The sequence below is a fragment of the Oncorhynchus masou genome, chromosome 11 (genome assembly GCF_036934945.1).
Source record: "Oncorhynchus masou masou isolate Uvic2021 chromosome 11, UVic_Omas_1.1, whole genome shotgun sequence".
NCBI lineage: Eukaryota > Metazoa > Chordata > Actinopteri > Salmoniformes > Salmonidae > Oncorhynchus > Oncorhynchus masou.
The window spans coordinates 29,491,697-29,515,280 of record NC_088222.1 but is presented as its reverse complement, the minus strand read 5'-3'; the positions used below and the strand labels follow the sequence as shown (position 1 = coordinate 29,515,280).

Below are 23,584 nucleotides of genomic sequence, written 5' to 3'. Positions count from 1 at the left end.
TAGACTATCACACTGGCAATGTAGTCATACTTTGCATGAATCTGTCTTCTAATGCCATTTCTTCCGCTCTCACTCACTCTTTCTCTCCCAGGGTGACAGTGGGGGTCCCCTTGTGTTCCTATCCTGGTTTTGGCAGCTGGTGGGGGTGGTGAGCTGGTGGGTGGGCTGTGCCCGCCGTGGCACCCTGGGGTCTAGTATGTGATGGATAACAGATACCTCATTGTGTTTTGCATTCCCACTTTTACAGGTGTCGTTGAAATTCCTTACCTGAAATGATTTGTTTCTCCTTTTTTGTTTCAGAAGTACTACTGAAAATCCAGTTTCTCTCCGGTAACTACTGTAAACTGTAACTACTGTAACTACTGTAACTACTGTAAACTGTAAACTGACTGGTATTCTCTCTCGATGAGCGCTGAGTGGTTCTGGAAAACATTCACACAGTCAAGACATACACACTGCACTGACTCACAATACTGACCTGTAAAGTTTCTTTGTGTTATTTTATATTATCTTAGAGATGTAAGTACTTTATGAGTTATGTATTTCATTTTTTACAAATATTTTATGGTTGATTAATGATTTGTCCAATTTTGACAGGCAAAAAAAAAGACAATGCACTGTTATATTCAAAAGTTTATTGGATTCTTGTGGCTTTTCATAATAAATCATATTTGAGCAGATATGTATGATGGAGAGATTACATGGGAGGCATCATTTGAGGGAATAGGAGAAACATGGCTGTACATTCATATTAGTTGGAAGAGGAATGTGGGACTAAGGGCTCAGTAATGTCTGGGTACATTATAGATTCAAACATTCTGTTGTCTTAAGTGCAATAATGGATGAGGTCACTATTTCCGCTACTACAACTTGGCACAACAAAGTGTTCTCAGAATTTCCAAACCACAAAGATTGAACTTTTGCTTCACCTATCCAGTTTTCAGTACAGTTGTCAAAATAAAGGGAACGAGGAAGACAGTTGGTACTAGGTCATCCAGAACTGTGTAAGGGCATTTCAACAGAACGAGTCACTTTCACAGTTCAGCTTTGTTTAGAGGTTATACATGTAACATTTCCACCTGCAACTAGCGCCAAATGTCAATTGCATACCAGTAGAAGCAAAGGAATAGAAATCACAAGAATAAAATCTACTTTTTAGAAAGCTGCGTGACGCTGCAAATTAGTTGTGTACAACTTCCTGCATTACGATTGGTTCTCGTTTGTGAGGTTGACAACAATAGCAAGAACATTAGCAGTACAAAACTTCTTCGGATTGTGATACGGTAAGCTGTACTATGTCATTTGTAAGCAGTCGCCTTTAAAAAAAACATGATGCAATTGGATTTATGGCTTACATCTTGCTCCTTGAAATTACACTGTATATTGCATAGCTCCATAGGTTCTAACATTCAGGAACCTTTGAAGGTCTTTTCACACATCACAACAGACCTAAACTTGACATGAGAGAAGACACAACTATGTGCCTTCCAAACATTGACAAAAAGGGCCACATACTGTAGTAACAGAAAAAAGAGGCTAGCTTCCCAGAGTGAGAAGGGAAAGCTTATACATCAGTGCATTACAGGCAAAATAAGTATTCAAATCTGAGCAGCAAGGTCTTCTCCTTTGTACTTAATTGATTGGCCAGAATCTCTATACAGGCGATTTCACAGGTCTGAACCAGACAGTCTCCGTTTAAAAACAATGAAAACGAGCAGGGCTGCAGACCTCAAGGACTGAATACCCTTGCACTATGAGCCTATGTTCCTCATCTACCCTGGATCAACTCCATATCCCATATGCCACTTTGATTACTGTTGCTCTTGTCATTTTTATTGCTTACATTATCACAGTAAAAGGAACTCAAAATGGTTTATTGGAATCCTGCAGTAGCTACAGTGATAGTTATGTTGATGTGATGTGATGTCAGGGCAGCTTTGCGAAAGCAAATCCCATTGAGGGAACTGCAGCAGCCTGTCCTACAGTGCGTGGATATCTTCCTCTCCGTAGTGGTGTTTGTGTTTGCATAGTATCGCTGTCATCTTAGGAGAGTATGAATCAGCCAGGGATTCAGTACCACAAGCTCAAAGCCATGTCCAACCAGAGATAGTACATGTACTACTGTCGATGGCCAAACCATGGTGTCGGTCTGTTCTCATCTAAGACAGCAAAGTTCATTCATTCAACTTTACCCTCATGTTAAATATACATTTAGGTTCATTCACTCACTGCTCCACCGATACAACACATCTCTGTTTACACACGTCTCGCACAGCCGAAGAATATACATATCTACGGTAAAGTGCCCAAAATATCCTCCTGCTATTGCTACAAGCCAGTGCATTTATTTGAAGGGCTATGCTATGGGAACAGCAACACCAGGGGTTGTCCACATTAGAAACAGGTTCAGCAAGTGATTGAGGGAGGTATATTTGTTATGTTTATACAATGACAGATTCAGCAAGTTCCTGGACAATGGACATAGACGTGAACTTCTTCCCTGAACATGGTTTTTCCACAATTTTGTCACACACTGGAAGTATCTTCAAAACAACTATTGTATCTTGACATTGTAGTTCACTAGCAATGGGTTTCCATCCCAGTCCATTCCTGATCAGACGTGGGTTTCTCAGGGTTATCCCAGTCCATTCCTGATCAGACATGGGTTTCTCAGGGTTATCCCAGTCCATTCCTGATCAGACATGGGTTTCTCGGGGTTATCCCAGTCCATTCCTGGTCCATTCCTGATCAGACGTGGGTTTCTCGGGGTTATCCCAGTCCATTCCTGATCAGACATGGGTTTCTCGGGGTTATCCCAGTCCATTCCTGATCAGACGTGGGTTTCTCGGGTTATCCCAGTTATCCCAGTCCATTCCTGATCAGACGTGGGTTTCTCAGGGTTATCCCAGTCCATTCCTGATCAGACATCAGACATGGGTTTCTCAGGGTTATCCCAGTCCATTCCTGATCAGACATGGGTTTCCATCCCAGTCCATTCCTGATCAGACATGGGTTTCTCGGGGTTATCCCAGTCCATTCCTGATCAGACATGGGTTTCTCGGGGTTATCCCAGTCCATTCCTGATCAGACATGGGTTTCTCGGGGTTATCCCAGTCCATTCCTGATCAGACGTGGGTTTCTCGGGGTTATCCCAGTCCATTCCTGATCAGACGTGGGTTTCTCAGGGTTATCCCAGTCCATTCCTGATCAGACATGGGTTTCTCGGGGTTATCCCAGTCCATTGATCAGAAAATAAATGGGCTGAATATGATCAGACATGGGTTTCTCAGGGTTATCCCAGTCCATTCCTGATCAGACATGGGTTTCCATCCCAGTCCATTCCTGATCAGATCGGTTATCCCAGTCCATTCCTGATCAGACATGGGTTTCTCGGGGTTATCCCAGTCCATTCCTGATCAGACATGGGTTTCTCAGGGTTATCCCAGTCCATTCCTGATCAGACATGGGTTTCTCGGGGTTATCCCAGTTTGGCAAAATAAATGGGCTGAATATGAGATATTAGTTGTGTGTCTATTCTACACTGTCCAGTAAAGATCGGTTCCAGTCTTTCACGCTACCTGCAACCTAAATGCTGCTCCATGCATCTCTTTATGGTGTAGTTAGTGGAGGTTTCCGTAATGACTGTAGTTGATCGATATCTCTTTTTTTGCAGATGGTGAATTTGTGTTGAATCATGAGCCATGAATGAACCATCATAAATTCTGCTGGGTACTTATTGCAGTGTGTTAAAACATGAATGTGTGTGAATGTGCTCTGTACAGCAAAGAGATCCATTTGTAAATTACTTACTATAAGAAATGTGGCGGATATTTCTGTTGGGGGGGGGGTTAATGTTCATGCCAGAAGACCCACTTTACCAAATAGTGTGCATAGCCTTGGCACACTGGATGTAGCAGGGGTTGGCATGATATGAGGAGATTTAGATCCAGTTTCAAAGCAGACAGAACTTACCACATTATATGTGGTTAAATCTTGGATTCCAAAAAGGAACACAAGAGAGAGTACATGTCTATTGTCAAGCATTGTGTCTCTAAATCTGCCCTGGGGTTTCACATGCTTATAAATGCATTAAAAAGGTTATTTGTCTTAAAAGCAGCATTAGTAGAGGTTCATTTTTTTCTAGTGGGTTGGTTTCAAGGGATTGTCTACAATTTCATTCATCAGCTTGCAGTATTATTCACTTGCGTTTTTCTGCGTTTGGTAAATGGTTTTGCAGTATTTAGTCTTCCTAACAGCAGAGGAAGATAGAAGCGCTAACAGGCACCAGTGTTTTATATCAAGCAAAGAAAGTGTTAAGTTCTGAACTGGATCCTTTCTCACATCTCACCACAGCATCACCCTTTTAAAGACCTTTAGTTTCTAAATATTATAAAATAAGCTTAATTAATCACTTTTGGATAGGCAGAGTTAATATCATTGTGTTCTATCTAAACAACACTAAACTCAACTCTATGTGAATCAGAGCATTACTGAATAAGCTGAATCTGACGTGACAAAATGTCACTGGAGATTGAATTAGAATGTGTGTTTCTACAAAACACAATATTTTAATTTGTTGTTTCAGTTAAGCCCAAAGTAGTACGGTTGGTGAAGAGAGGAGGATCCAGCACAGTTTAAACAACATTATTACATCGCGTTATTCCCTGTCTCAAGCGTATATTCAATTAATCTCTTTTTTTGTTTTTTATTATCATATGAAAAACGGTCCTAGGTTTAAGATTTTTTTTGAAACAATATACCAACTTGAACATATGGGGGTGGTTTCCCAGACACAGCCTAAGCTTATTGGACTAACAAACACTTTCAATGAAGAATCTCCATCAGACGTGCTTCTCAGTCCAAAAAACCTGCCCAAGAAACCTGCCCAAGAAACCTGCCCATGGAGTCACGAGTGCATACACGTTTGTGCATATAAATATATGCACAGATATAACTGTATATTTATATATGGTTGTACATACATGCAAGTACTCTCATTTTTTCTTTGGTGTTGTTGGTTTCGAAGTTTTGGATCCTGAGACATTGTTTGTTTCATCTGCCGAGGAAGATTGTACAAGGCACTCGATCTTTCTGTGGAGGGGAGGAATAGAGGAGAGAGGAGGGTTAGAAGAGACACCTGTGTTTTCTACGTATTTGACATTGTAGCCTGACTTTATTGATGCTTTACTACAGTTTGGAGGCACCAAGATGAGCTGAAGGGGTTTCTCTGTGTGGATGGCCAGTTGGCTACTCTCTGTGGCCCCATCTGTCTTACTCACTTCTTCTCCTCGATTTTGAAGAGAACGAAGAGGATGAAGTTCTTCACCAGCATGAAAGTCATCAGCAGGGCGATGGCTCCGCCCACTGCAGAAGCAATTATGATGGTGAGAGTGTTGTCCACCACTCGTACTGCCGAGAAGGAACCAGGGAGAGGAGAAGGTAGAGGCTGATCAGACAAACATTACCTACCTACAGTGCATCGTCTACAGCACAACACATCTAGACTTTGTGGTCCATATAGTATTCGCCCTGCCCATTGGCAGCACCAGAGGACCTACAGTATATGATCTGCCTGCAATAAAGCACAGAGAACGCTAGTTAATACTCACACTCGTCCACCACGACAAGGGTAAAGATAGCGCTGTGGTTCTTGCCCTTCTCTTTGGGGTTGCGTCCGAAGCAGGTGTACTGGCCCTCGTCCTCAAAGGTGATGTTCCAAAGCAGGATGGAGATGTTGTTGTGATCACCGGTGCCGATAAAATCCACCCGCTCCCGGAAGATACTCACTGGATGGGGATCCATCCCGTCTAACGGAATCACAGACTCACACACCTGAGAGGACCAGGCAGTCGACAATCATCTGACACTCACAATATCTGACCACAACTCCAATCAAAACACTCACAATAGAGATATCACTTACTGATGCAGGAAAACCATTGGGTCTTCACCACAAATTAGAACACTTGAAAATATGATCTCCCCACACTGACTTTGAACATCCCTGCCGCTATCTGTGTGAGATTTGAGCTGACAAATGACAGTAGTTGTTGTGCGGCTGCTGTTGCTGCAGTGGGCCAGGGCAGCTCTGACCCACCTTCTGCATAGTGCCGTTGTCGTTGTACTGCCAGTTGAAGTAGAGGTTTTTGATGCCGATACAACTGGCGTAGGTGCAAGGTAGAATCACAGTACTGCCGTTCAATGCCTCCAGGAACGGGACCTTCCCTGTGGACATCTCCAGGCCCTGAGCAGACCACACACCTGGGAGGGAGGGGGCAGGGGGAAATTTAAAAGGTAGTACACAATACTACTAAGAAATACAGAAAGGGAAAAGACAACACACACCTGAGTGAGAAATGGCCCATTCCCAGGTTACTATAGCTCATCCATTGACATACTGTGGAGCTGTCAAATAATTATTGACTGATGTCTATTGTAATCCCCTCTACCCTTATCCCTTCTTAACTGATCCTGCAAGCTATCAGGGATTTGAAAACTACGGGCTCTATTCAACCTATCGCTGAAGGAAATATAAAAGTACATTTCCTATTGATCCAACATCTGCAATGTTTACCGTGAATGGAGTCTCCGCTAACGAGGGAACATTGCCTTTAAATTTCAATCGCGCTGTAACACTGAATAGCAATACAGATTAAATAGAACCCTACGTCTGACCTAAACTGAGGGTCAATATCATATCTGGTTCTGATGTCTTCCCTTTGACCTTAACCCAGATATTTACTGACAGAAGGATAGGAACAGCAAAATATGAACGATAACCCATTTTACTAATGGAACATAGTTTTTTTCAATCGCTAACATGTATTGGTCAAAACTGAAGTCACATTGTCAAAACTCTTCACAGTCAGTGAAACAGAAGTGTATGTGGACCAAACTGTGAATCATTTTTCATTGCTTTCACACAAAATGCATTCAATGACCACATTCTCAGAAATCAATGAACTCTTTTCTCATTCATACTCCACCACCTGCAAAACTATATTAGCAGCACGTTTTCAAATGCTAACACACTGTTTCCAAAACTGTTAAAAACACATTCAAAACAGAATGATGGCAAATGTCGTGCATTTCTGCAGTAACCAGACTGAAACATGTAGAACATCTCAGCAGAATATTTAATCATTCCAAACAGCTGATTGCTATTTCAGCTAAAAGTCTACCCAAGTGTCCTGTTTTTAGTCTCGTTACCAAAACAGACAAAAGAGGAAGGCTTCGGAATGATTTAGGTTGGAAACATGGATCAAGGTAGACAGGTTGGTGGGGAAAAAGGAGTGGCAGGGAGAGGGAGAATGCATGGGGGACAAAGGAGAAGAAGAGAAGAGTGGTGGGCCAAAATACCAGCAACAGTGTGTGAAAACCTTGTGAAGACTTACAGAAAACGTTTGACCTCTGTCATTGCCAACAAATAGTATATAACAAAGTATTGAGATAAACTTTTGTTATTGACCACATACTTATTTTCCACCATAATTTGCAAATAAATTAATTAAAAATCCTACAATGTGATTTTCTGGATTTTTTTTTTTCTGGATGAAAATTACAGGCCTCTCTCATCTTTTTAAGTGGGAGAACGTGCACAATTGGTGGCTGACTAAATACTTTTTTGCCCCACTGTACATATGAGATATGTAATGTAGGGTATGTAAACATTATATAAAGTGGCATTGTTTAAAGTGACCAGTGATACATTTATTACATCAATTTTTTTTATTATTAAAGTGGCCAGAGATTTGAGTCAGTATGTTGGCAGTAGCCACTCAATGTTAGTGACGGCTGATTAACAGTCTGATGGCCTTGAGATAGAAGCTGTTTTTCAGTCTCTCGGTCCCTGCTTTGATACACCTATACTGACCTCGTCTTCTGGATGATAGCGGGGTGAAAAGGCAGTGGCTTGGTGGTTGTTGTCCTTGATGATCTTTTTGGCCTTCCTGTGACATCGTGTGGTGTAGGTGTCCCGGAGGGCAGGTAGTTCGCTCACGGTGATGCGTTGTGTAGACCTCACTACCTTTTGGACAGCCTTACGGTCGGAGCAGACAAATTTCTTCAGCCTCCTGAGGTTGAAGAGGCTCTGTTGCGCTTTCTTCACCACGCTGTCTGTGTCGGTGGACCATTTCAGTTTGTCTGTGATGTGTATGCCGAGGAACTTAAAACTTTCCACCACTGTCCCGTCGATGTGGATAGGGGGGGTGCTTCCTCTGCTGTTTCCTGAAGTCCACGATCATCTTGTTTTTTTTGACGTTGAGTGCGAGGTTATTTTCCTGACACCACTTCCCGAGGGCCCTCACCTCCTCCCTGTAGGCCGTCTCATCGTTGTTGGTAATCAAGCCTACCACTGTAGTGTTGTCTGTAAACTTGATGATTGAGTTGGAGGTATGCATGGCCACACAGTCATGGGTGAACAGGGAGTATAGGAGAGGGCTGAGAACGCACCCTTGTGGGGCCCCACTGTTAAGGATCAGCGGGGTGGAGATGTTTCCTACCTTCACCACCTGGGGGCGGCCCATCAGAAAGTTCAAGACCCAGTTGCACAGGGCGGGGTCAAGACCCAGGGTCTGACGAGTGACGATTTTGACGAGTTTGGAGGGTACTATGGTGTTAAAAGCTGAGCTGTAATCAATGACCAGCATTCGTACATAGGTATTCTTCTTGTCCAGATGGGTTACGGCAGTGTGATTGCGTTGTCTGTGGACCTATTGAGGTGGTAAGCAAATTGGAGTGGGTCTAGGGTGTCAGGTAGAGTGGAGGTGATATTATCCTTAACTAGTCTCTCAAAGCACTTCATGATGACGGAAGTGAGTGCTGCGGGGAGATAGTCGTTTAGCTCGTTACCTTAGCTTTCTTGGGAACGATGGTGGCCGTCTTGAAGCATGTGAGAACAGCGGACTGGGATAGGGATGTATTGAATGTCTAAACACACCAGCCAGCTGGTCTGCGCATGCTCTGAGGCGTGGCTAGGGATGCCGTCTGAGCCGGCAGCCTTGCGATGGTTAACACATTTAAATGTTTTACTCACGTTGGCTGTGGTGAAGGAGAGCCTGCAGCTTTTGGTAGCGGGCCGTGTCAGTGGCACTGTATTGTCCTCAAAGCAGGGCAAAGAAGTTGTTTAGTTTGTCTGGGAGCAAGACATCGGTGTCAGCGACTGGGCTGATTTTCTTTTTGTAATCCGTGATTGACTGTAGACCCTGCCACATACTTCTCCTGTCTGAGCCGTTGAATTGCGATTTTACTTTGTCTCTATACTGATGCTTAACTTGTTTGATTGCCTTGCGGAGGGAATAGCTCAACTTTGTATTCAGTCATTCCGGTCGTCTTGCAATGATTAAAAGCAGTGGTTCGAGCTTACAGTTTTGTGCGAATGCTGCAATCAATCCACGGTTTCTGGTTGAGGAAGGTTTTAATAGTCAAAGTGGGTACAACATCACCGATGCATTTGCTATTAAACTCGCTCACCGAATCTTTTGTTAGATAATTCAGTCGGCATTTGATTGTAAGGAATTCTAGGTCAGGTGAACAAAAGGACTTGAATTCCTGTATGTTGTTATGATCACACCCCAACTCGTTAATCATAAGGCATACACTCCCTCCCTTCTTCTTACCAGAGAGATGTTTGTTTCTGTCGGCGCGATGCGTGAAGAAACCAGGTGGCTGTACCGACTAACGTATCCTGAGTGAGCCATGTTTCCGTGAAACAGAGAATGTTACAATCTCTGATGTCTCTCTGGGAGACAACCCTTGTTCTAATTCCATCTACCTTGTTGTCAAGAGACTTGACATTGGCGAGTAGTATACTCGGGAGCAGTGGGCGATGTGCACATCTACGGAGCCTGACCAGAATACCACTCCGTCTGCGCCATTATTTTGGGTCACCTACTGGGATCCGATCCATTGTCCTTGGTGGTGGTCCAACCAGAGGTTCCGCTTCGGGAAAGTCATATTCCTGGTCGTAATGTTGGTAAGTTGAAGTTTCTATATACTATTATACCTATTATTATATCCAATAGTTCCTCTCGGCTGTATGTAATAAGACTTAAGATTTCATGGGGTAACAATGTAAGAAATAATACATGAAAAAAAACAATACTGCATAGTTTCCTAAGAATGCAAAGTGAGGCGACCATCTCTGTCGGCGCCATCACAGTCTGCCCTCCTGCTTTTCCCAGTCTCTCTTTTTCACACCCTCCTGGTTTTGAACCCTCCCTGTCCTGACTGAGCCTGCCAACCTGTACCTTTGCTACACATAACTACATATTACAGTACAATACAGTATTTTTTTAACTTATACTGACATTTTTAAATATGCTGATTGTTGTGTTTTTCAGTAGGATCCAAAGGTTGACTCCCTCAGGAGGGAGAGGCAGAATATTATCAGATGAGCAGGAAATTGCTATTGTTGACATGGTAATTGGCAATGATGCAATAAAACTGCGGGAAATTTGAGAGAGAGTGCTGGCAGACAATATCACTTTTGGGAATGTGAATACGGTCAGCACAACGACAATTGCAAGAGTCCCAGAGAAACATAAAATAAGGATGAATCAGTTGTACACTGTACCCTTTGAGAGAAACGGTGAACGTCTGAAAGAACTCTGGTATCAATATGTCCAGGTAAGACGTTCAATAACCAAAGAGGGTACATACACAGCTATGCATAGTGTAAAGTACTGTAAACCTGTGGCTGTACTGTATTTTAGAGTAAATGAGATGGAATTCAGGCAAACTTCACATACGTTCTTCGTTGTGGATGAAGCTGGATTCAACCTGGCAAAGACATGCAGCAGAGGAATGAAATTTGATTGGACAGATCAACCATGGATATCCCAGGCCAGAGAGGAGCTAACATCACAATGTGTGCAGCACTGTCTAATGATGGTTTGCTGTTACACAAACCACTCATTGACCCCTACTATACAGAGAGGCTCATTTATTTTCTGGATGACCTGCATAATGGACTTGTGCCAGCGGAGGAAAGAAGGGCAAGAAACTCCTACCTTCTGCTGCAGTCACAGGCTGGTTTGCTGCACATCCCAGGATGTCAGTACAATTCCTGCCTCCATACTCTCCCTACCTAAACCCCATAGAGGAGTTTCTCTGCGTGGAGGTGGAAGGTTTATGACCACCATCCACATGACCAGATGTCCTTACTGGATGCCATGGATGTGGGGTGAGGAGACACTTCTCCTGAAGACTGCCAGGGTGTGGAGACACTTCTCCTGAAGACTGCCAGGGTGTGGAGACACTTCTCCTGAAGACTGCCAGGGTGTGGAGACACTTCTCCTGAAGACTGCCAGGGTGTGGAGACACTTCTCCTGAAGACTGCCAGGGTGTGGAGACACTTCTCCTGAAGACTGCCAGGGTGTGGAGACACGTCTCCTGAAGACTGCCAGGGTGTGGAGACACTTCTCCTGAAGACTGCCAGGGTGTGGAGACACGTCTCCTGAAGACTGCCAGGGTGTGGAGACACTTCTCCTGAAGACTGCCAGGGTGTGGAGACACTTCTCCTGAAGACTGCCAGGGTATGGAGACACTTCTGCTGAAGACTGCCAGGGTGTGGAGACACTTCTCCTGAAGACTGCCAGGGTGTGGAGACACTTCTGCTGAAGACTGCCAGGGTGTGGAGACACTTCTGCTGAAGACTGCCAGGGTGTGGAGACACTTCTCCTGAAGACTGCCAGGGTGTGGAGACACTTCTGCTGAAGACTGCCAGGGTGTGGAGACACTTCTCCTGAAGACTGCCAGGGTGTGGAGACACTTCTCCTGAAGACTGCCAGGATTAGACATTCCAGAAGATACTTTCCAAGATGCATCACCAGAGAAGATATAAGATGTGATGTTGATGAGAACTTGTGGCCAAATGCAGGAGAGAGGGAGAACTAGAACCCTCACAGTACTGTACAATGAGTGATTATACTAAACATGTTGATGAGAACTAGAACCCTCACAGTACTGTACAATGAGTGATTATACTAGACATGTTGATGAGAACTAGAACCCTCACAGTACCGTACAATGAGTGATTATACTAGACATGTTGATGAGAACTAGAACCCTCACAGTACTGTACAATGAGTGATTATACTAGACATGTTGATGAGAACTAGAACCCTCACAGTACTGTACAATGAGTGATTATACTAGACATGTTGATGAGAACTAGAACCCTCACAGTACTGTACAATGAGTGATTATACTAGACATGTTGATGAGAACTAGAACCCTCACAGTACTGTACAATGAGTGATTATACTAGACATGTTTTTATTATTATTGCAGCTCTGGAATTTCAGGAATATTTTTTGTTTCAACTTATTTAAGTAAATTACTAAGATATAGAAAAAAATAAAGGCTATTGGCGCAAATTGCGGCATTTCTGATTCATTCTTGTTACATATATTTTAGTACAGTCAAAGTGAAAAGGTGTTATTCTTATTCTATAATGAAATATTGATTTATGTGAAATCATTCAAAGAGAGAAGTTAATTTATGTAATTCTCCCTGTTAGTGTTTTTAAGGTCAGTGTGTTCTGAGTGAGAATTGATGCCAGTTATGGTCGAACAAGCTTATTTTGAGACATGTACAGTATGAAGTGTTGAGTTTTGGAGGTGAGATTAACTGTTTGGCCAAGATCCATGTTGGTAATGCAGACTGTAGAGTTTTGGAGGTGAGATTAACTGTTTGGCCAAGATCCATGTTGGTAATGCAGACTATAGAGTTTTGAAGTAGCTTCAGCAATGACCGACGCTTCTTAGCAATTGAAAAAAACTGCACGCTTAACTATTGTACAGAGAATGTGCATATTGCAATAAGACAGGACAAGGATATACACTTCTGTACTTTCATTTGCAGGCACGCTGGCACACACAATTCACAGACCACACACACTTAGGTCTGCAGTAATCTTATGGCACAGACCCCCAGTCTAGAGGTAGTGAGAGGGAGAAAGAAGGATGGGACAGGGGGGAAAAAAGAGCTATTCCTACATATTACAGATGTAGGATCTTCATTTGATCACCCTGTTGCAGGAGAACTCAAGTTTCAATGTTACAGTGAAATGCCTTTCTTGCAAAACGCAACAACGTAATACTAAAAATAACAAGCAGGAAATGTTTAACTTGTGAGGTTTAAAAAAAGGCGTATAAAGTGTGTAATTTCCCCTTTGAAATAAAAGTATCAACCCCTACAAAAATGTCCATTAACATGAATTATTATCCACATTTACATTTCCTGTTGATGCAGGATTATTTTTCTGCTACTGATGCAGGATTATTTTTCTGCTGTAACAAACTCGCTCAAATTAAGATCCTACATCTGTATGTACAGTTGTGTGTGTAGTATTTTATTACAGTGTTTGGGATGTTGTGAGGCCATTTAACTCAATGCAGGCTCATTAAACTCAGTAATTAGCTAATTAGTTTGGGCTCATCTCCCCTTTAAGGGAATCCAAATAACGCAGGTCCCACCACCTCTAACACGATCCAGATAATGCCGACACCAACACTTCTCAAGTGGACCTAAAGATGATGGATGGTTAGTCTGGTTTACATGCCATCACTGGGACAATACAGTAATGCTGCTCACATACTTTCCACCTCTGCCCAGTCTGTTCTCTACTCAAATTCACTAAACAATAGTATTAACTGTCCTGGCTATCCCATTTTCTCTTGCTCTGTTTGTCCCTCTGCAGCCCCCATTCCTAAATATTTTTTCTCCCTCTGTTTTTACATCACACCTCAGCTGTGTGACACATCGTCAATAACCGACTCAAGGTCAGGTTTAGACAAGCAGTTTGGGATAATACATGGCTGTAAACTCCAGGCAGGGCTGCACAGGGAGCAAAATGACTCCTTCACTCAGATTCCTTCCCTCTTTTTCTATTTCACACACACACACACACACACACACACACACACACACACACACACACACACACAGTCCCAATGCAGCACAGTGATGCAGCAGAAACTCTCACACATCTCAGATTGTTCTGAAATTGTTTCTGTTAGATTAGCATTTTTGCGACATTGTTTTGTTGACATAAGGAATCCAAAGAAAATGGCCAAAAGCTACCTCCCACAACCCACACCAATCTCACCCAAACAAAAATTATATAGTATCGGTCGGGGCGGCAGGGTAGCCTAGTGGTTAGAGCGTTGGACTAGTAACCGGAAGGTTGCGATTTCAAACCCCCGAGCTGACAAGGTACAAATCTGTCGTTCTGCCCCTGAACAGGCAGTTAACCCACTGTTCCTAGGCCGTCATTGAAAATAAGAATTTGTTCTTAACTTACTTGCCTGGTTAGATAAAGGTAATACAAATAAATAAATAGTATCAGTTCTCTATGTCTGACAAGTAGTATGATGCTGAAGTATTTCTTCATCCTCTGTAATCTATTCCCAATTAATTTGAAGCTGTTAGGTTTACGTTCCATACTACATCCTGATATTACTAGGTTTAGATTAGATTTTGTTGGCCTCCCGAGTGGCGCAGCGGTCTAAGGCACTGCATTGTAGTGCTTGAGGCATCACTACAGACCCAAATTCGATCCCAGGTTATGTCAACCGGCCGTGACCGGGAATTCCATAGGGCGGCGCACAATTGGCCCAGCTTCGTCCTGGTTAGGGGGGGGATTTGGCCGGGTGGGCTTTACTTGGCTCATCACACTCTAGAAACCCCTTGTGTGGCAGGAGTTGCAGGCTGACTTCGATCATCAGTTTAACAGTGTTTCCTCCGAAACATTCGTGTGGCTGGTTTCCAGGTGAAGGGGGCGGGTGTTAAGAAGCTAGGTTTAGCGGATCATGTTTCGGAGGACGCATGATTCAACAATTGCCTTTCCCGAGCACGTTGGGGAGTTGCAGTGATTAGACAAGATCGCAATTGGGGAGAAAAAGCAGTTAAAATACAAAAATAATAATAACAGAGTTTGTTTAGTCGTGACATGTACAGGGACGCAGATGCTCCGGGCTCCAACAGTGCAGGTATATAAAACATATATATATACATACATATATACATACACACACACACACATACGTATATATACATATATATGTATATGCATATGTGTACGCACGCACGCACACACACATATATGTGTGTGTGTGTGTGTGTGTGTGTGTGTGTGTGTGTGTGTGTGTGTGTGTGTGTGTGTGTGTGTGTGTATACATACATACATACATACATACATACATACATACATACATACATACATACATACATACATACATACATACATACATACATACATACATACATACATACATATATATATATATACATACACACACACATATATACATACACATACACACATACACATATATAACTGAAGCCTGCTGACGCCTTTACAGTATAAGGAAACTAATATGTAAATTTGTAATTTGGGTGAACTATCCATTTAACATTGAGGGTGGGGGGAACAGTACCATCTAGTGGTTAGAACCTGATAATACCATTGAAAAGTTTGGGGTCACTTAGAAATGTCCTTGTTTTTGAAAAAGCACATTTTTTTGTCTATTAAAATAACATAAAATTGAGCAGAAATACAGTAGACATTTTTAATATTGTAAATGACTATTGTAGCTGGAAACGGCTGGCAGCTTCATTAAATAGTATCCACAAAACACCAGTCTCAACGTCAACAGCGAAGAGGCGACTCTGGGATGCTAGCCTTCTAGGCAGAGTTCCTCTGTCCAGTGTCTGTCTTCTTATGCCCATCTTAATCTTTTTTTTAATTGGCCAGTCTGAGATATGTCTTTTTCTTTAAAACTCTGCCTAGAAGGCCAGCATCCCGGAGTCGCCTCTTCACTGTTGACGTTGAGACTGGTGTTTTGCGTGTACTATTTAATTAAGCTGTCAGTTGAGGACGTGTGAGGCATCTGTTTCTCAAACTAGACACTAATGTACTTGTCCTCTTTCTCAGTTGTGCACTGTGGCCTCAGACTCCTCCTTCTATTCTGGTTAAAGCCAGTTTGCCAGTTTATTTATTTTTTACTTGCTATATTGTATTTACTTCGCCACCATGGCCCTTATCTCACCTAATTTGCTCACATTGTATATAGACTCATTTTTCTACTGTATTATTGACTGTATGTTTGTTTTACTCCATGTGTAACTCTGTGTTGTTGTACGTGTCGAACTGCTTTGCTTTATCTTGGCCAGGTCGCAATTGGAAATGAAAACTTGTTCTCAACTTGCCTACCTGGTTAAATAAAGGTGAAATAAAGGTTTGCGCTATTCTGTGAAGGTAGTAGTGCACAGCGTTGTATGAAATCTTCAGTTTCTTGGCAATTTCTCGCATGGAATAGCCTTCATTTCTCAGAACAAGAATAGACTGACAACTTTCAGAAGAAATATCTTTGTTTCTGGCCATATTGAGCCTGTAATCAAACCCACAAATGTTGATGTTCCAGATAGTCAAATAGTCTAAAGGCCAGTTTTATTGCTTCTTTAAAATCAGCAGTTTTCAGCAAACATAATTACAAAAGGGTTTTCTAATGACCAATTAGCCTTTTAAAATTATAGACTTGGAGTAGCTAACACAACATGCCATTGGAACACAGGAGTGATGGTTGCTGATAATAGGCCTCTGTACACCTATGTAGATATTCCATTAAAAAGCTGTTGTTTCCAGCTACAATAGTCATTTACAACATTAACAATGTCTACACTGTATCTGATAAATTGTATGTTATTTAAAAAAAAAACTTGCTTTTCTTTCAAGAACATTTCTAAGTGACCAAACTTTTCAACAGTAGTGTAGGTTGGAACATAAATCTACTGTAACTTCAATGACTAATTTCTGTGAAGGAGGGGGGGCAACAAATTCACTGAGAACACATTGCCTAGGATGAAGAAACAGTACTCAGAGCTGCAGCAGCATACTACTTGTCAGACAGAGCAATTATTACTGTATACTCATTTTTAGGGTGGGATTGGTGTGGGGTGTGGGGGGTCCGTGGCTGGCTTTTGACAATATCTTTGGATTCCTCATGTTTTACTCATTGTTAGAGTAATGTTAGGTACTATATTTATTGAATATTATATGAATCCTATACATTTAAATGGACAATTTGGATGCAATCAATTAGCATTCCTGCAACATTATTTTAATGAAAAATAATTTGAACTCTGAGAATTTAAGCTAATCTTATTAGTTTCTAAATACAGAAATTATTTCAGAATAATCAGAGATAGTGGGATTCATGACTTGCTGAAATGAAATGGAACGACCCACAGGGCAGATGCTCCTCCCTCTCTCTCTCCACTTTTCATTTCTTACACTGTTATTTGGTCCGCTCTCCTTTTTCCTCGCTTGTTGTCTTTCTCTGTAACTCTGCATCTGGTTTTCAACTAGATACCACAGCCACAATATCAGATTCCACAGCTTAGTCAAAATCGGCTACAAAAATGTGCTTTTTGGGCTTAATTTAAGGTTATGGTAAGGTTGAAAATCAAATTTTAAGAAGATAAATTGTAGGAGTTTAGTCATAATTATGACTTTGTGGCTGTGGAAACTAGTGACAACCCTGCATCTGTGTCTATATATTTTCTCTGCTGTTTGGTGACCATTGATATATAGTTGTAACTAAAGATAGTGCAGGTTCTACAGGATATGGCCATTAACTTTAGTGGAAAAATAAAAGGCAAGAGAGAAATCCAGTGATGTTGAGATAATCCAACAAAGACTTAGCCTCATACCAAATCAGAGCCAAACCAGGACATCATACCCCAGGACACTTCACATGGTGATTGTCCCAGAAAAATAAAGGCACCCTGACCCTAGACCCTCCTATGGATTCTGTCAGAAGCCGTCTCCACTGGGTTGCTTATGTAATTACCTTGTTTCCTAACTGTCCTTTGTGTGCTCTCCCTTGTGCTAGGCCTCTAACTGTAACAGTGATGCTCTCCCTTGTGCTAGGCCTCTAACTGTCCTTTGTGTGCTCTCCCTTGTGCTAGGCCTCTAACTGTAACAGTGATGCTCTCCCTTGTGCTAGGCCTCTAACTGGAACAGTGATGCTCTCCCTTGTGCTAGGCCTCTAACTGGAACAGTGATGCTCTACTTTCTAACCTACATGTGTCTCTTTCAAGAACAATTCTATCATGAAACCTCATAGACCTACCTGTACAACTACACCATCCATAGAACCAGAACTGAGCACACATTATGAACACTATCAACATTTTAGACAAAAATGTTGATAGACTAAGAAACTCATCTAAACTATGAGCCTACAGTGTTTCCTAAATGACCCAGCAATCGTGTGGATATTAAATAGTTGAATTGCAGACACCGAGTCATAATTTGGCTGGAGGGGAGGGACAGGGTGGACTTGTCTTGCAGTCCTGTTGACTCAGAGCGTGAGAACCTCAGAGCCTGAGCCTGACTGCTCCTGGTCTGTCTGTCTTGCTGTTAATAATATGACCATGATATTTCACATAGCAAATGCTGCTGTCTTGACTTCATCTCAGACCAGTCCCCATTACCCCACTGCACTTCCACTGATACCAGCCAACTGCATTATTACTCTATTAACCTGGGCCTACAGAGGAGCTTCTCATCACACTGAAATGTTGTTACCCGGGATAAAATTGACTCAGAGTTAAAAGCTAAAGAAAAATCAATACAGTAACTCAATGTTGCACAAAAGCTATTGGTTTTGTGTTTACTGTAAAGGCAAAATAAAACGTGTAAAAATGGTAATGTCTGATATCAATAAAATACATAGTGCATTCAGAAAGTATTCAGACCTCTTGACTTTTTCCACATTTTGTTACCCTTACGGCCTTAATCTAAAATGATTTAATTGTTTTTCCCCCTCATCTACCTACACCCAATCTCCCATAATGACAAAGCAAAAACGGTTTCTTAGAATGTTATACAAACGTATAAGAAATAAAAAACTGAAATATTACATTTACATAAGTATTCAGACCCTTTACTCAGTAATTTGTTGAAGCACCTTTGGCAGCGATTACAGCCTCGAGTCTTCTTGGGTATGAAGCTACAAGCTTGCCACACCTGTATTTGGGGAGTTTCTCCCATTCTTCTTTGCAGATCCTCTCAAGTTCTGTCAGGTTGGATAGGGAGCTTTGCTGCACAACTATTTTCAAGTACCTCCAGAGATGTTCGATCAGGTTCAAGTCCGGGCTCTGGTTGGGCCACTCAAAGACATTCAGAGACTTGTCCTGAAGCCACTCCTGTGTTGTCTTGGCTTTGTGCTTAGGGTCGTTGTCCTGTTGGAAGGTGAACCTTCGCCCCAGTCCAAGGTCGTGAGCGCTCTGGAGCAGGTTTTCATCAAGGATCTCTGTACTTTGCTCTGTTCATTTTTTCCTCGATTCCAGTCCCTGCCACTGAAAAACATCCTCACAACACGATGCTGCCACCACCATGCTTCACAGTAGGGATGGTGTCGACCACAATCCTGTCGTTGAGCTCTACGGACAATTCCTTCGACCTCATGTCATGGTTTTTGCTCTGACATGCATTGTCAACTGTGGGATCTTATATAGACAGGTGTGTGCCTTTCCAAATAATGTCCAATGCATTTAATTTACCACAGGTGGACTCCAATCAAGTTGTAGAAACATCTCAAGGATGATCAATGAAACAGAATGCACCGGAGCTCAATTTCAAGTCTCATAGCAAAGGGTCTGAATACTTATGTAAATAAGGTATTTCTGTTTATTTGTAATACATTTGCACACACACAAAAAAACGTTTCCCCATTTTTTTCATTTAACCCATTTTAGAATAAGGCTGTATCATTACAAAATGTGGAAAAAGTCAAGGGGTCTGAATACTTCACGAATGCACAATATATTATTTTAGTCCTTTTAATTCTTATGAATACTACTGCTTATTGCTTTGGTAGAATGCTTGTGCAATAGGCTGCCACTGATAGGTCCTGCAAAATAATACTCTGGGTGGCGTATTTAGTGACAAACCTCTGAACTCTGATTCAAGCTGTGAAACAGAGGGGTACTGAAATGATAAAATCACCATTCTATCTGGTGACGTATGCTTAGGTATCCATCAAACATACTTCAGCACGCAAACTGACTGCAGTTTCTAGCCACCACACAAATGAAACTGATACAATTTCACCAATCAATCCGCACAATCAAAAGCCAACTGCCACAATCTTGCCTACCATTCTGAAGTGAGAGCAAGATTTGAACTGTAACGAGTCGATTCTATGGAACTGGAGAATCTGCAAAATGACATCCGATCCCAAATGCAGTAAATGTTTTATAGCATCACTCCAGGGCAGTTGAGGTTGAGGAATTGGGGAAATTACTAAAACTTTACTCAACAGAAAGAGAGAGAGGAAAACCTGGGAGTGAGAGGTGCAGAGAGAGAGGGATTGGATGAAAGAGAAGTGATATATGACTGAGACAGAACATCTTACTGAGCAGCAAAGTGATGATCAGGCTGGTCCGGGGCCAGGTGGTGTGTGAGGACAACAGATACTTGGACCTGGGCTCCTCAGGCCCACTCCCCTGAACCTCCATGGCACTCCGATCCCGTCCAAAACACCCCCTGCTGTGGGATCCAGCCCAGGGTCCGTTGGGCTGGAGTTATCCCCTCAGAAACTGGTCAGGTCTGTGTAAATCTGAATCCCCCTGATCTGGTTGTTTGTTGTGCCTGGGCGACTGATCTGGTCACAACCGAGGCACCACGTCCCACTGTGTTGTTATCCAGTCCTGGTAGCGGTGTGTCTGCCTGCCAACCCCGAAACTCCTGTCATGAAGACTGTAGGTTAGACAGAGGGCGAACAGGAGGGGAGAAAGAGGGAGCATGTGGGTGGGTAAGGGAAGAGGGTACAGACTTAAAAACAAACTCAAGGCGAACTAAGTCAATCAGCTATAATCCTTCAGTAAGAGAGCACTCCTAAACAGAGAAAGACGAGCAGAAATAATGAGGATGTAAGAGATAGAGAAGAGACACGAGAGAGAGACACGAGAGACACGAGAGAGAGAGAGAGAGAGAGAGAGAGAGAGAGAGAGACAGAGAGAGAGAGAGATGAGAGAGAAAAAGAGAGAGGGTAAAGGGGATATGTGCGCAGCGTGAGACAGTACTGCACCGTACCTCTTCCTGTGGCTGTGTTCCCTGAGAAGCCAGACCAGCAGCCTGACTACACAGCACAGCTGAGTCAGAACACACGGCAGAGCAGAGGAGCTGAGCCAGGGGAGAATCACTGCGCACAGCCAGTCAGGGTGCAGTCAAGGAGATTCCACCAGCCAGCGATTCCTCTGCAGAGAAAGGCACGATGCAGTCCCAGTCAGAGAGAGAGGGGGGGGGTGGGGGGAAGAGAGAGAGAGAAGAGAAAGGAGAGGGAGAAGAGAGAGAAGAGAAAAAGAGAGAGAGAAAGAGGGGGGAGAGAGAGAAGAGAGCGAAGAGAGAACAAGGTAGAGAATGGACAGGAGGAGTGCTGCTGCAGTAACCCTGGTGGCTGGTGGCTGCTGGTTCGGACGGTCCTTTCTCTTCTTCCTGGATAGCAGAGCCCCAGTTTCTTCTTCCCTTTGCCTGCAAGCCTGCCCCTCTGGCTCGCTCTCAACTTTCCCCTGCACTCTCTCTCTTGGCTCAGTGCCTGCCTGTCCCTCTCTCTTTCTCTCTCTCCCTCCCCCACACTCTCTCTCTTTCGTAGCCTTCTCCTCCTCTTTACCCCCCTCCCCATCTGCCTCCCTCTCTCTCTCCCCCTCCCCTCCCCTCTCCTGACTATGAATGCAGACGCAGGCACTTTTGCCATAGTGCTTGTGGAGATCAGAGAAAGTTCTGCAGTGCAGGTTGGAGGGGGGTTCTGTAACAGAGCGCCAGGGACACGCCAGCCTCTACGCACTACCTTGTATTTATAAACATCCTGGATGTAGAAATAGATATGACATGTTCTAACATTGATCTATGGTATGTGACAATGTCCTGGTAATAAAAAAAACTATACGTTCGTCAACCACTCCCTTGAGTTACACTGCATAGCTTCAAATCACAGAATTTAGAGTGAGGATGTTCGCTGTTAAATGTGAACATATTTCACTCCTGTTATATCTGACATCTACACCTGAATAAATGAGGGTGTGTGTTTATCTGCAATGTGAATGTGACTTTGAGAGCTCTCCTGCTCTCTCCTCCCTCCCCATCTCTGTCTGTACTCATCCTTACACTATGACAGAGTTGAGTTTCATCTGACTGCATTTCTCTCCCCTCCCTTCTCTCTCCTTCCCAGGTTTTCACATGATGATATGGATATGGTGTTGGTGTCTGGATTAGTTGCTGTTCCCAGCCCTGCCTGGCCAAACCAGTTCTAACGACAGTGTCATATTCCCGTACATCAGGATAATTAGCATCTATAACCATGAGTACACCATCTGGCAATCAAGGAGCCAGGGAGTATGTGTGAGGGATGGGATGTGTGCCTCAGAAGGTCAAACCAGTGAACATAGTGTCACTGCAGAGTTATGAGAACATTATGCTGACGTAATGTGGCTGGCAGTGCAAAGATGAGACAGTGTGAAAAAACATGGTGACCCCCCCCCCCCCAATAATCCTCTCATGTTGACACCCCTAACATCCTACGATAGATGTACCCAACACATGTCAATGAGAGAGAACCACTAGTGCCTGACTGATGTACAGTGGGGCAAAAAGTATTTAGTCAGCCACCAATTGTGCAAGTTCTCCCACTTAAAAAGATGAGAGAGGCCTGTAATTTTCATCATAGGTACACTTCAACTATGACAGACAAAATGAGAAGAAAAATCCAGAAAATCACATTGTAGGATTTTTTATGGATTTATTTGCAAATTGTGGTGGGAAATAAGTATTTGGTCACCTACAAACAAGCAAGATTTCTGGCTCTCACAGACCTCTTCTTTAAGAGGCTCCTCTGTCCTCCACTCTTTACCTGTATTAATGGCACCTGTTTGAACTTGTTATCAGTATAAAAGACACCTGTCCACAACCTCAAACAGTCACACTCCAAACTCCACTATGGCCAAGACCAAAGAGATGTCAAAGGACACCAGAAACAAAATTGTAGACCTGCACCAAGCTGGGAAGACTGAATATGCAATAGGTAAGCAGCTTGGTTTGAAGAAATCAACTGTGGGAGCAATAATTAGGAAATGGAAGACATACAAGACCACTGATAATCTCCCTCGATCTGGGGCTCCATGCAAGATCTCACCACGTGGGATCAAAATGATCACAAGAACGGTGAGCAAAAATCCCAGAACCACGGTGGGACCTAGTGAATGACCTGCAGAGAGCTGGGACCAAAGTAACAAAGCCTACCGTCAGTAACACACTACGCCGCCAGGGACTCAAATCCTGCAGTGCCAGACGTGTCCCCCTGCTTAAGCCAGTACATGTCCAGGCCCGTCTAAAGTTTGCTAGAGAGCATTTGGATGATCCAGAAGAAGATTGGGAGAATGTCATATGGTCAGATGAAACCAAAATATAATTTTTTGGTAAAAACTCAACTCGTCGTGTTTGGAGGACAAAGAATGCTGAGTTACATCCAAAGAACACCATACCTATTGTGAAGCATGGGGGTAGAAACATCATGCT

At 42.9% G+C, this 23,584-nt stretch overlaps 1 protein-coding gene across 3 annotated transcripts; it reads right to left on the bottom strand.

The window, feature by feature from the left end:
- Nucleotides 1-3,359: 3,359 nt before the first annotated feature.
- LOC135548466 (sodium channel subunit beta-4-like) lies at nucleotides 3,360-22,668 on the bottom strand. 3 transcript variants are annotated; one of them, XM_064978093.1, is made up of 6 exons: nucleotides 21,107-22,668; nucleotides 20,427-20,770; nucleotides 6,098-6,261; nucleotides 5,610-5,832; nucleotides 5,280-5,409; nucleotides 3,360-5,091 (listed from the first exon to the last, which is right to left on the bottom strand). In XM_064978093.1, the coding sequence occupies exons 2-6, from the start codon at nucleotides 20,527-20,529 to the stop codon at nucleotides 4,995-4,997; spliced, it is 717 nt and encodes a 238-aa protein (XP_064834165.1). In that variant the 5' UTR covers nucleotides 20,530-20,770; nucleotides 21,107-22,668; the 3' UTR covers nucleotides 3,360-4,994. The 3 variants fall into 3 exon arrangements, with proteins under 3 accessions (XP_064834165.1, XP_064834164.1, XP_064834163.1); XM_064978092.1 differs by having other exon boundaries at nucleotides 20,427-20,758; XM_064978091.1 differs by lacking the exon at nucleotides 21,107-22,668 and having other exon boundaries at nucleotides 20,427-21,091.
- Nucleotides 22,669-23,584: the final 916 nt, after the last annotated feature.

Bases quoted from the DNA above. Each gene is read 5' to 3' on its own strand.
- LOC135548466 (XM_064978093.1), bottom strand. From the start codon at position 20,529: ATGGAGGTTCAGGGGAGTGGGCCTGAGGAGCCCAGGTCCAAGTATCTG. The intron at 6,262-20,426 runs GTAAGATGTTCT...CCTCCCTCCCAG, and splicing joins GATCATCACTTTGCTGCTCA to GTGTGTGGTCTGCTCAGGGC. The intron at 5,833-6,097 runs GTGGGTCAGAGC...TGGTCCTCTCAG, and splicing joins ACAACGGCACTATGCAGAAG to GTGTGTGAGTCTGTGATTCC.